Source organism: Hyla sarda, chromosome 6 (genome assembly GCF_029499605.1).
Source record: "Hyla sarda isolate aHylSar1 chromosome 6, aHylSar1.hap1, whole genome shotgun sequence".
Taxonomy (NCBI): Eukaryota; Metazoa; Chordata; class Amphibia; order Anura; family Hylidae; genus Hyla; species Hyla sarda.
This window is the reverse complement of record NC_079194.1, coordinates 301,431,810-301,444,678: the sequence shown is the minus strand read 5'-3', so window position 1 is coordinate 301,444,678 and position 12,869 is coordinate 301,431,810. Positions and strand designations below refer to the sequence as shown.

General features: G+C 41.8%; 1 protein-coding gene across 3 annotated transcripts in view; it reads right to left on the bottom strand.

The window, feature by feature from the left end:
* NELL1 (neural EGFL like 1) overlaps window positions 1–12,869 on the bottom strand; it is a gene marked incomplete in the record, with an annotated part of 690,696 nt that overhangs the window by 632,105 nt on the left and 45,722 nt on the right. Inside the window, 1 exon segment of one of the 3 annotated variants that reach the window (XM_056527922.1) lies at window positions 3,468–3,667. In XM_056527922.1, coding sequence (XP_056383897.1) covers window positions 3,468–3,516 — 49 coding nt within the window. 3 annotated transcript variants of the gene reach the window in all.

Genomic DNA, 12,869 nt, shown 5'->3' with positions numbered 1-12,869 from the left:
TACATATACCCCATGCACCCCACACTGTACGGACAATACATATGCCACCTGCACCCCACACAGTAAGGACAATACATATGCCCCCTGTACCCCACACTGTAAGGACAATACATATATAACCTGCACCCCACACTGTACGGACAATACATATGCCACCTGTACCCCACACTGTAAGGACAATACATATGTCCCCTGTACCCCACACTGTAAGGACAATACATATACCCCCTGCACCCCACACTGTACGGACAATACATATGCCACCTGCACCCCACACAGTAAGGACAATACATATGCCCCCTGTACCCCACACTGTAAGGACAATACATATATAACCTGCACCCCACACTGTACGGACAATACATATGCCACCTGCACCCCACACTGTAAGGACAATACATATACAACCTGTACCCCACACTGTAAGAACAATACATATGCCCCCTGCACCCCACACTGTAAGGACAATACATATGCCACCTGCACCCCACACTGTAAGGACAATACATATGCCACCTGTACCCCACACTGTAAGAACAATACATATGCCCCCTGCACCCCACACTGTAAGGACAATACATATGCCACCTGCACCCCACACTGTAAGGACAATACATATGCCACCTGCACCCCACACTGTAAGGACAATACATATGCCCCCTGTACCCCACACTGTAAGGACAATACATATGCCCCCTGTACCCCACACTGTAAGGACAATACATATGCCCCCTGCACCCCACACTGTAAGGACAATACATATGCCCCCTGCACCCCACACTGTAAGGACAATACATATGCCCCCTGCACCCCACACTGTAAGGACAATACATATACCCCCTGCACCCCACACTGTACGGACAATACATATGCCACCTGCACCCCACACTGTAAGGACAATACATATATAACCTGTACCCCACACTGTAAGGACAATACATATGCCCCCTGCACCCCACACTGTAAGGACAATACATATGTCCCCTGCACCCCACACTGTAAGGACAATACATATGCCACCTGCACCCCACACTGTAAGGACAATACATATGCCCCCTGCACCCCACACTGTACGGACAACACATATACCCCCTGCACCCCACACTGTAAGGACAATACATATGCCCCCTGCACCCCACACTGTAAGGACAATACATATGCCCCCTGCACCCCACACTGTAAGGACAATACATATGTCCCCTGCACCCCACACTGTAAGGACAATACATATGCCCCCTGCACCCCACACTGTAAAGACAATACATATGCCCCCTGCACCCCACACTGTAAGGACAATACATATGTCCCCTGTACCCCACACTGTAAGGACAATACATATGCCCCCTGCACCCCACACTGTAAGGACAATACATATGCCCCCTGCACCCCACACTGTAAGGACAATACATATGCCCCCTGCACCCCACACTGTAAGGACAATACATATGCCCCCTGCACCCCACACTGTAAAGACAATACATATGCCCCCTGTACCCCACACTGTAAGGACAATACATATGCCCCCTGCACCCCACACTGTAAGGACAACACATATGCCCCCTGCACCCCACACTGTAAGGACAATACATATATAACCTGCACCCCACACTGTAAGGACAATACATATGCCCCCTGCACCCCACACTGTAAAGACAATACATATGCCCCCTGCACCCCACACTGTAAGGACAATACATATGTCCCCTGCACCCCACACTGTAAGGACAATACATATGCCCCCTGCACCCCACACTGTAAGGACAAAACATATACCCCCTGCACCCCACACTGTAAGGACAATACATATGCCACCTGCACCCCACACTGTAAGGACAATACATATGCCCCCTGCACCCCACACTGTAAGGACAATACATATGCCACCTGCACCCCACACTGTAAGGACAATACATATGCCACCTGCACCCCACACTGTAAGGACAATACATATGCCACCTGCACCCCACACTGTAAGGACAATACATATGTCCCCTGCACCCCACACTGTAAGGACAATACATATATAACCTGCACCCCACACTGTACGGACAATACATATGCCCCCTGTACCCCACACTGTAAGGACAATACATATGCCCCCTGCACCCCACACTGTAAGGACAATACATATGCCCCCTGCACCCCACACTGTAAGGACAATACATATGCCACCTGCACCCCACACTGTAAGGACAATACATATGCCCCCTGTACTCCACACTGTAAGGACAATACATATGCCACCTGCACCCCACACTGTAAGGACAATACATATGCCCCCTGCACCCCACACTGTAAGGACAATACATATGCCCCCTGCACCCCACACTGTAAGGACAATACATATGCCACCTGCACCCCACACTGTAAGGACAATACATATGCCCCCTGCACCCCACACTGTAAGGACAATACATATGCCCCCTGCACCCCACACTGTAAGGACAATACATATGCCCCCTGCACCCCACACTGTAAGGACAATACATATGCCCCCTGCACCCCACACTGTAAGGACAATACATATGCCCCCTGCACCCCACACTGTAAGGACAATACATATGCCCCCTGCACCCCACACTGTAAGGACAATACATATGCCACCTGCACCCCACACTGTAAGGACAATACATATGCCCCCTGCACCCCACACTGTAAGGACAATACATATGTCCCCTGCACCCCAAACTGTAAGGACAATACATATGCCACCTGTACCCCACACTGTAAGGACAATACATATACCCCCTGCACCCCACACTGTAAGGACAATACATATGCCACCTGTACCCCACACTGTAAGGACAATACATATGCCCCCTGTACCCCACACTGTAAGGACAATACATATACCCCCTGTACCCCACACTGTAAGGACAATACATATGCCCCCTGTACCCCACACTGTAAGGACAACACATATACAACCTGCACCCCACACTGTAAGGACAATACATATGCCACCTGTACCCCACACTGTAAGGACAATACATATGCCCCCTGCACCCCACACTGTAAGGACAATACATATGCCCCCTGTACCCCACACTGTACGGACAATACATATGCCCCCTGCACCCCACACTGTAAGGACAATACATATGCCCCCTGTACCCCACACTGTAAGGACAATACATATGCCCCCTGCACCCCACACTGTAAGGACAATACATATACCCCCTGCACCCCACACTGTAAGGACAATACATATGTCCCCTGTACTCCACACTGTACGGACAATACATATACCACCTGTACCCCACACTGTAAGGACAATACATATGCCCCTGCACCCCACACTGTACGGACAATACATATGCCACCTGCACCCCACACTGTAAGGACAATACATATGCCCCCTGCACCCCACACTGTAAGGACAACACATATGCCCCCTGCACCCCACACTGTAAGGACAATACATATGCCCCCTGCACCCCAGATCAGTAGGCATTGCCCATCCTCACCTGCTTTAGTTGTGAGCACACAAGCCAGCAATGCAAAAATCCCATCCATTTGTAGAATGTGCAGAATTGTCCTTAGACTGGAAGCAGCAAATAATCCTCATCCAGATTGTTGGAGACTGAAAGTTGTGCAGCTCCCTGGAAGGCTGATGTGAGACTGAGCGAATGGAGGAGAGGCAGGCGAAGCCACTGATCAAGGAGGGGGAGCTGCACAGCACAAGCCCAGTCCACTCTGCTACACACATAGCCCAGTCCACTCTGCTACACACACATAGCCCAGTCCACTCTGCTACACACACACAGCCCAGTCCACTCTGCTACACACACACAGCCCAGTCCACTCTGCTACACACACATAGCCCAGTCCACTCTGCTACACACACATAGCCCAGTCCACTCTGCTACACACACATAGCCCAGTCCACTCTGATACACACACACAGCCCAGTCCACTCTGCTACACACACACAGCCCAGTCCACTCTGCTACACACACATAGCCCAGTCCACTCTGCTACACACACATAGCCCAGTCCACTCTGCTACACACATAGCCCAGTCCACTCTGCTGCACACACACAGCCCAGTCCACTCTGCTACACACACACAGCCCAGTCCACTCTGCTACACACACACAGCCCAGTCCACTCTGCTACACACACACAGCCCAGTCCACTCTGCTACACACACATAGCCCAGTCCACTCTGCTACACACACATAGCCCAGTCCACTCTGCTGCACAGCACAAGCCCAGTCCACTCTGCTGCACACACATAGCACAGTCCACTCTGCTACACACACACAGCCCAGTCCACTCTGCTACACACACACAGCCCAGTCCACTCTGCTACACACACACAGCCCAGTCCACTCTGCTACACACACATAGCCCAGTCCACTCTGCTACACACACACAGCCCAGTCCACTCTGCTACACACACACAGCCCAGTCCACTCTGCTACACACACATAGCCCAGTCCACTCTGCTACACACACATAGCCCAGTCCACTCTGCTACACAGCACAAGCCCAGTCCACTCTGCTGCACACACATAGCCCAGTCCACTCTGCTACACACACATAGCCCAGTCCACTCTGCTACACACACACAGCCCAGTCCACTCTGCTACACACACATAGCCCAGTCCACTCTGCTACACACACATAGCCCAGTCCATTCTGCTACACACACATAGCCCAGTCCACTCTGCTACACAGCACAAGCCCAGTCCACTCTGCTGCACACACATAGCCCAGTCCACTCTGCTACACACACATAGCCCAGTCCACTCTGCTACACACACATAGCCCAGTCCACTCTGCTACACAGCACAAGCCCAGTCCACTCTGCTGCACACACATAGCCCAGTCCACTCTGCTACAAACACATAGCCCAGTCCACTCTGCTACACACACACAGCCCAGTCCACTCTGCTACACAGCACAAGCCCAGTCCACTCTGCTACACACACATAGCCCAGTCCACTCTGCTGCACACACATAGCCCAGTCCACTCTGCTACACAGCACAAGCCCAGTCCACCCTGCTACACACACATAGCCCAGTCCACTCTGCTACACACACATAGCCCAGTCCCCTCTGCTACACACACACTGAGCACAGTCCCCTCTGCTACACACACATAGCCCAGTCCACTCTGCTGCACAGCACAAGCCCAGTCCACTCTGCTACACACACATAGCACAGTCCACTCTGCTACACACACATAGCACAGTCCACTCTGCTGCACAGCACAAGCCCAGTCCACTCTGCTGCACACACACAGCCCAGTCCACTCTGCTGCACACACACAGCCCAGTCCACTCTGCTACGCACACACAGCCCAGTCCACTCTGCTACGCACACACAGCCCAGTCCACTCTGCTACGCACACACAGCCCAGTCCACTCTGCTACGCACACACAGCCCAGTCCACTCTGCTACGCACACACAGCCCAGTCCACTCTGCTACGCACACACAGCCCAGTCCACTCTGCTACGCACACACAGCCCAGTCCACTCTGCTACGCACACACAGCCCAGTCCACTCTGCTACGCACACACAGCCCAGTCCACTCTGCTACGCACACACAGCCCAGTCCACTCTGCTACGCACACACAGCCCAGTCCACTCTGCTACGCACACACAGCCCAGTCCACTCTGCTACGCACACACAGCCCAGTCCACTCTGCTACGCACACAGCCCAGTCCACTCTGCTACGCACACAGCCCAGTCCACTCTGCTACGCACACACATCCCAGTCCACTCTGCTACACACACAGCCCAGTCCACTCTGCTACACACACATAGCCCAGTCCACTCTGCTACACACACACCGAGCACAGTCCACTCTGCTACACACACACCGAGCAGTCCACTCTGCTACACACACACCGAGCAGTCCACTCTGCTACACACACACACACAGCCCAGTCCACTCTGCTACACACACACTGAGCACAGTCCACTCTGCTACACACACACATAGCCCAGTCCACTCTGCTGCACACACATAGCCCAGTCCACTCTGCTACACACACACAGCCCAGTCCACTCTGCTACATACACATAGCCCAGTCCACTCTGCTACATACACATAGCCCAGTCCACTCTGCTACATACACATAGCCCAGTCCACTCTGCTACATACACATAGCCCAGTCCACTCTGCTACATACACACAGCCCAGTCCACTCTGATACATACACACAGCCCAGTCCACTCTGATACATACACACAGCCCAGTCCACTCTGATACATACACACAGCCCAGTCCACTCTGCTACACACAAATAGCCCAGTCCACTCTTCTACACACACCGAGCACAGTCCACTCTGATACACACACCCAGAGCACAGTCTACTCTGCTACACACACCGAGCACAGTCCACTCTGCTACACACACCGAGCACAGTCCACTCTCCTACACACACCGAGCACAGTCCACTCTGCTAAACACACCCCGAGCACAGTCCACTCTGCTACACACCCCGAGCACAGTCCACTCTGCTAAACACACCCCGAGCACAGTCCACACTGCTACACACACCCCGAGCACAGTCCACACTGCTACACACACCCCGAGCACAGTCCACACTGCTACACACACCCCGAGCACAGTCCACTCTGCTACACACACCCCGAGCAGAGTCCACTCTGCTACACACACCCCGAGCACAGTCCACTCTGCTACACACACCCCGAGCACAGTCCACTCTGCTACACACACCCCGAGCACAGTCAACTCTGCTACACACACCCCGAGCACAGTCAACTCTGCTACACACACCCCGAGCACAGTCCACTCTGCTACACACACTTCCCCAGAAATCCCAGCAGCCTCCTGAGAATGTCTCTGGATATGCCAGGCTGGAGGAGGGGCACAGGATGATGGGGGTGAGGCTTCACCCTGATGGGAGTTTTGGTTCGTACTCCACTGGATGGACATCACCTGCTCTATGTCTACTATGGCAGTGTTTCCCAACCAGGGTGCCTCCAGCTGTTGCAAAACTACAACTCCCAGCATGCTGAGAGTTGTAGTTTTGCAACGGCTGGAGGCACCCCGGTTGGGAAACACTGCCATAGTAGACATAGAGCAGGTGATGTCCATCTATGGAGACATCAAGGGCAAGATTATAGCAGCAGAACAGAAGGGAATGGTGGGTTCAGGTTTATAGATTGTTTATATTTGCTGCAAGTTATCGGAAAGGTCAAAGTAATGGAAGAATATAGTGTCAGGGAATGAGGAAAGGACAATATTATATTATAGAGTGTAACTACAACTATATTACATTATACAGTGTAACTACAACTATATCATATTATACAGTGTAACTACAACTATATTATATTATACAATGTAACTACAACTATATTATATTATACAGTGTAACCTAACTACAACTATATTATATTATACAGTGTAACTACAACTATATCATATTATACAGTGTAACTACAACTATATTATATTATACAGTGTAACTACAACTATATTATATTATACAGTGTAACTACAACTATATTATATTATACAGTGTAACTACAACTATATTATATTATACAGTGTAACTACAACTATATTATATTATACAAAGTAACTACAACTATATTATATTATACAGTGTAACTACAACTATATTATATTATACAGTGTAACTACAACTATATTATATTATACAGTGTAACTGCAACTATATTATATTATACAGTGTAACTACAACTATATTATATTATACAGTGTAACTACAACTATATTATATTATACAGTGTAACTACAACTATATTATATTATACAAAGTAACTACAACTATATTATATTATACAGTGTAACTACAACTATATTATATTATACAGTGTTACTACAACTATATTATATTATACAGTGTAACTACAACTATATTATACAGTGTAACTACAACTATATTATATTATACAGTGTAACTACAACTATATCATATTATACAGTGTAACTACAACTATATTATATTATACAGTGTAACTACAACTATATTATATTATACAGTGTAACTACAACTATATTATATTATACAAAGTAACTACAACTATATTATATTATACAAAGTAACTACAACTATATTATATTATACAGTGTAACCACAACTATATTATACAGTGTAACTACAACTATATTATATTATACAGTGTAACTACAACTATATTATATTATACAGTGTAACTACAACTATATTATATTATACAGTGTAACTACAACTATATTATATTATACAGTGTAACCACAACTATATTATACAGTGTAACTACAACTATATTATATTATACAGTGTAACTACAACTATATTATATTATACAGTGTAACTACAACTATATTATATTATACAGTGTAACTACAACTATATTATATTATACAGTGTAACCACAACTATATTATATTATACAGTGTAACCACAACTATATTATATTATACAGTGTAACTACAACTGTATTATATTATACAGTGTAACTACAACTATATTATATTATACAGTGTAACCACAACTATATTATATTATACAGTGTAACTAACTACAACTATATTATACAGTGTAACTAACTACAACTATATTATACAGTGTAACTAACTACAACTATATTATATTATACAGTGTAACTAACTACAACTATATTATATTATACAGTGTAACTACAACTATTTTATATTATACAGTGTAACTACAACTATATTATATTATAAAGTGTAACTACAACTATATTATATTATAAAGTGTAACTACAACTATATTATATTATAAAGTGTAACTACAACTATATTATATTATACAGTGTAACTACAACTATATTATATTATACAGTGTAACTACAACTATATTACACAGTGTAACTACAACTATATTACACAGTGTAACTACAACTATATTATATTATACAGTGTAACTACCTACAACTATATTATACAGTGTAACTACAACTATATTATACAGTGTAACTACAATTATATTAAATTATACAGTGTAACTACAACTATATTATACAGTGTAACTACAACTATATTATATTATACAGTGTAACTACAACTATATTATATTATACAGTGTAACTACAACTATATTATATTATACAGTGTAACTACAACTATATTATATTATACAGTGTAACTACAACTATATTATATTATACAGTGCAACTACAACTATATTATACAGTGTAACTACAACTATATTATATTATACAGTGTAACTACAACTATATTATATTATACAGTGTAACTACAACAATATTATATCATACAATGTAACTACAACTATATTATACAGTGTAACTACAACTATATTATACAGTGTAACTACAATTATATTAAATTATACAGTGTAACTACAACTATATTATACAGTGTAACTACAACTATATTATATTATACAGTGTAACTACAACTATATTATATTATACAGTGTAACTACAACTATATTATATTATACAGTGTAACTACAACTATATTATATTATACAGTGTAACTACAACTATATTATATTATACAGTGTAACTACAACTATATTATATTATACAGTGTAACTACAACAATATTATATCATACAATGTAACTACAACTATATTATACAGTGTAACTACAACTATATTATATTATACAGTGTAAGTAACTACAACTATATTATATTATACAGTGTAACTAACTACAACTATATTATATTATACAGTGTAACCACAACTATATTATATTATACAGTGTAACTACAACTATATTATACAGTGTAACTACAACTATATTATATTATACAGTGTAACTACAACTATATTATATTATACAGTGTAACTACAACTATATTATATTATACAGTGTAACTACAACTATATTATACAGTGTAACTACAACTATATTATACAGTGTAACTACAACTATATTATATTATACAGTGTAACTACAACTATATTATATTATACAATGTAACTACAACTATATTATACAGTGTAACTACAACTATATTATATTATACAGTGTAAGTAACTACAACTATATTATATTATACAGTGTAACTACAACTATATTATATTACACAGTGTAACTACAACTATATTATATTATACAGTGTAACTACAACTATATATTATACAGTGTAACTACAACTATATTATATTATACAGTGTAACCACAACTATATTATATTATACAGTGTAACCACAACTATATTATATTATACAGTGTAACCACAACTATATTATATTATACAGTGTAAGTAACTACAACTATATTATATTATACAGTGTAACCACAACTATATTATATTATACAGTGTAACTAACCACAACTATATTATATTATACAGTGTAACTACAACTATATTATATCATACAGTGTAACTACAACTATATTATATTACACAGTGTAACTAACTACAACTATATTATATTATACAGTGTAACCACAACTATATTATATTATACAGTGTAACTACAACTATATTATACAGTGTAACTACAACTATATTATATTATACAGTGTAACTACAACTATATTATATTATACAGCGTAACTACAACTATATTATATTATACAGTGTTACTACAACTATATTATATTATACAGTGTAACTACAACTATATTATATTATACAGTGTAACCACAACTATATTATATTATACAGTGTAACCACAACTATATTATATTATACAGTGTAACTACAACTATATTATATTATACAGTGTAACTACAACTATATTATATTATACAGTGTAACTACAACTATATTATATTATACAATGTAACTACAACTATATTATACAGTGTAACTACAACTATATTATATTATACAGTGTAACTACAACTATATTATACAGTGTAAGTAACTACAACTATATTATATTATACAGTGTAACTACAACTATATTATATTATACAGTGTAACTACAACTATATCATATTATACAGTGTAACTACAACTATTATATTATACAGTGTAACTACAACTATTATATTATACAGTGTAACTACAACTATATTATATTATACAATGTAACTACAACTATATTATATTATACAGTGTAACTACAACTATATTATATTATACAGTGTAACTACAACTATATTATACAGTGTAAGTAACTACAACTATATTATATTATACAGTGTAAGTAACTACAACTATATTATATTATCGGTGTAACTACAACTATATTATATTATACAGTGTAAGTAACTACAACTATATTATATTATACAGTGTAACTACAACTATATCATATACAGTGTAACTACAACTATATTATATTATACAGTGTAATTACAACTATATTATATTATACAGTGTAACTACAACTATATTATATTATACAGTGTAACTACAACTATTATATTATACAGTGTAACTACAACTATTATATTATACAGTGTAACTACAACTATATTATATAATACAATGTAACTACAACTATATTATATTATACAGTGTAACTACAACTATATGATATTATACAGTGTAACTACAACTATATGATATTATACAGTGTAACTACAACTATATGATATTATACAGTGTAACTACAACTATATGATATTATACAGTGTAACTACAACTATATGATATTATACAGTGTGACTACAACTATATGATATTATACAGTGTAAGTAACCAGGGCTGTGGAGTCAGAGTCGAGAAGTCGGACGAAATTATGGGTACAGGGAGTCGGCAAACAATGCACCGACTCCTACTAAATTTAGATTGGAATAAAAAAGAAAAAAAAGCAAGTTTAAATGTCCCAATTCACAAAAAGTTATAATTAATGACTTCTCTACTGTAAGAATAAAGATCAATGCATGCAGTGCCTCACGTAACCGCACAACGAACACGTTAAGTGACCGTGAAGAAGCATGCTTTTAATGTGCTTCATTATATGGCACACAGCGCACAATTAGGAGCAGCAATACTTATACTTTCCATAGTGTTGTGTTCTGCTGTTACAGGGAACCCATGGGTAACCTAGCCTCTCACTGATGTTTTTTGCAGGACTAGAGACACTTGTATAAGTGAAGGGAATGGAGGGTCAATAGTTCAAGACTGAAGCTGTAAACCATTGGAAAAACTGCTGCCATTCAGCTAAGGCTATAAAAACTTGTAAACTCGATTGTTTGCTTAAAAGGGGTACTCCACCCCTAGACATCTTATCCCCTATCCAAAGGATAGGGGATAAGATGTCAGATCGGCGGGACCCCCAGGATCGCCGCTGTGGCACTGCGCTATCATTAATGCACAAAGGGAGTTCACTCTGCGCGTAATGACGGGCAATACAGGGGCCAGAGCATCGTTACGTCATGGCTCCACCCCTCGTGACATCATGGCCGGCCCCCTCAATACAAGTCTATGGGAGGGGGCGTGGTGGTCATCACGCCCCATGCCATAGACTTGCATTAAGGGGGTGGGCCGTGATGTCACGAGGGGCGGAGCCATGACATCACGCTGCTCCGTCCCCAGTATCGCCCGTCATTACGCACAGAGCGAATTCGCTCTGTGCAGTAATGATAGTGCGGTGCCGCAGCGGCGATCCCAGGGATCCCCAGCAGCTGGACCCCGGCGATCTGACATCTTATCCCCTATCCTTTGGGTAAGGGATAAGATGTATAGGGGCGGAGTACCCCTTTAAACATGACTATGGGATTCTACTAGGGAAATCATGTTTTATAATAAATGCCCCTTCCTGGATCCTCCCACTGCCCTATCTTCAGCAGCAGATCAGCACACAAACTGTTCAATACAGTAGACAGTTGGCTTCCCAGCCAGTAGTCCTGTGGTAATGACATGTATGTTGCCTTTCTTTCCTTCAAGGAATGTATAAAATAAATTTGCATATTAATACAGAGGAGTCAGAGTCGGAAGTACAAAAAACTGCGGAGTCGGAACATTTATCTACCG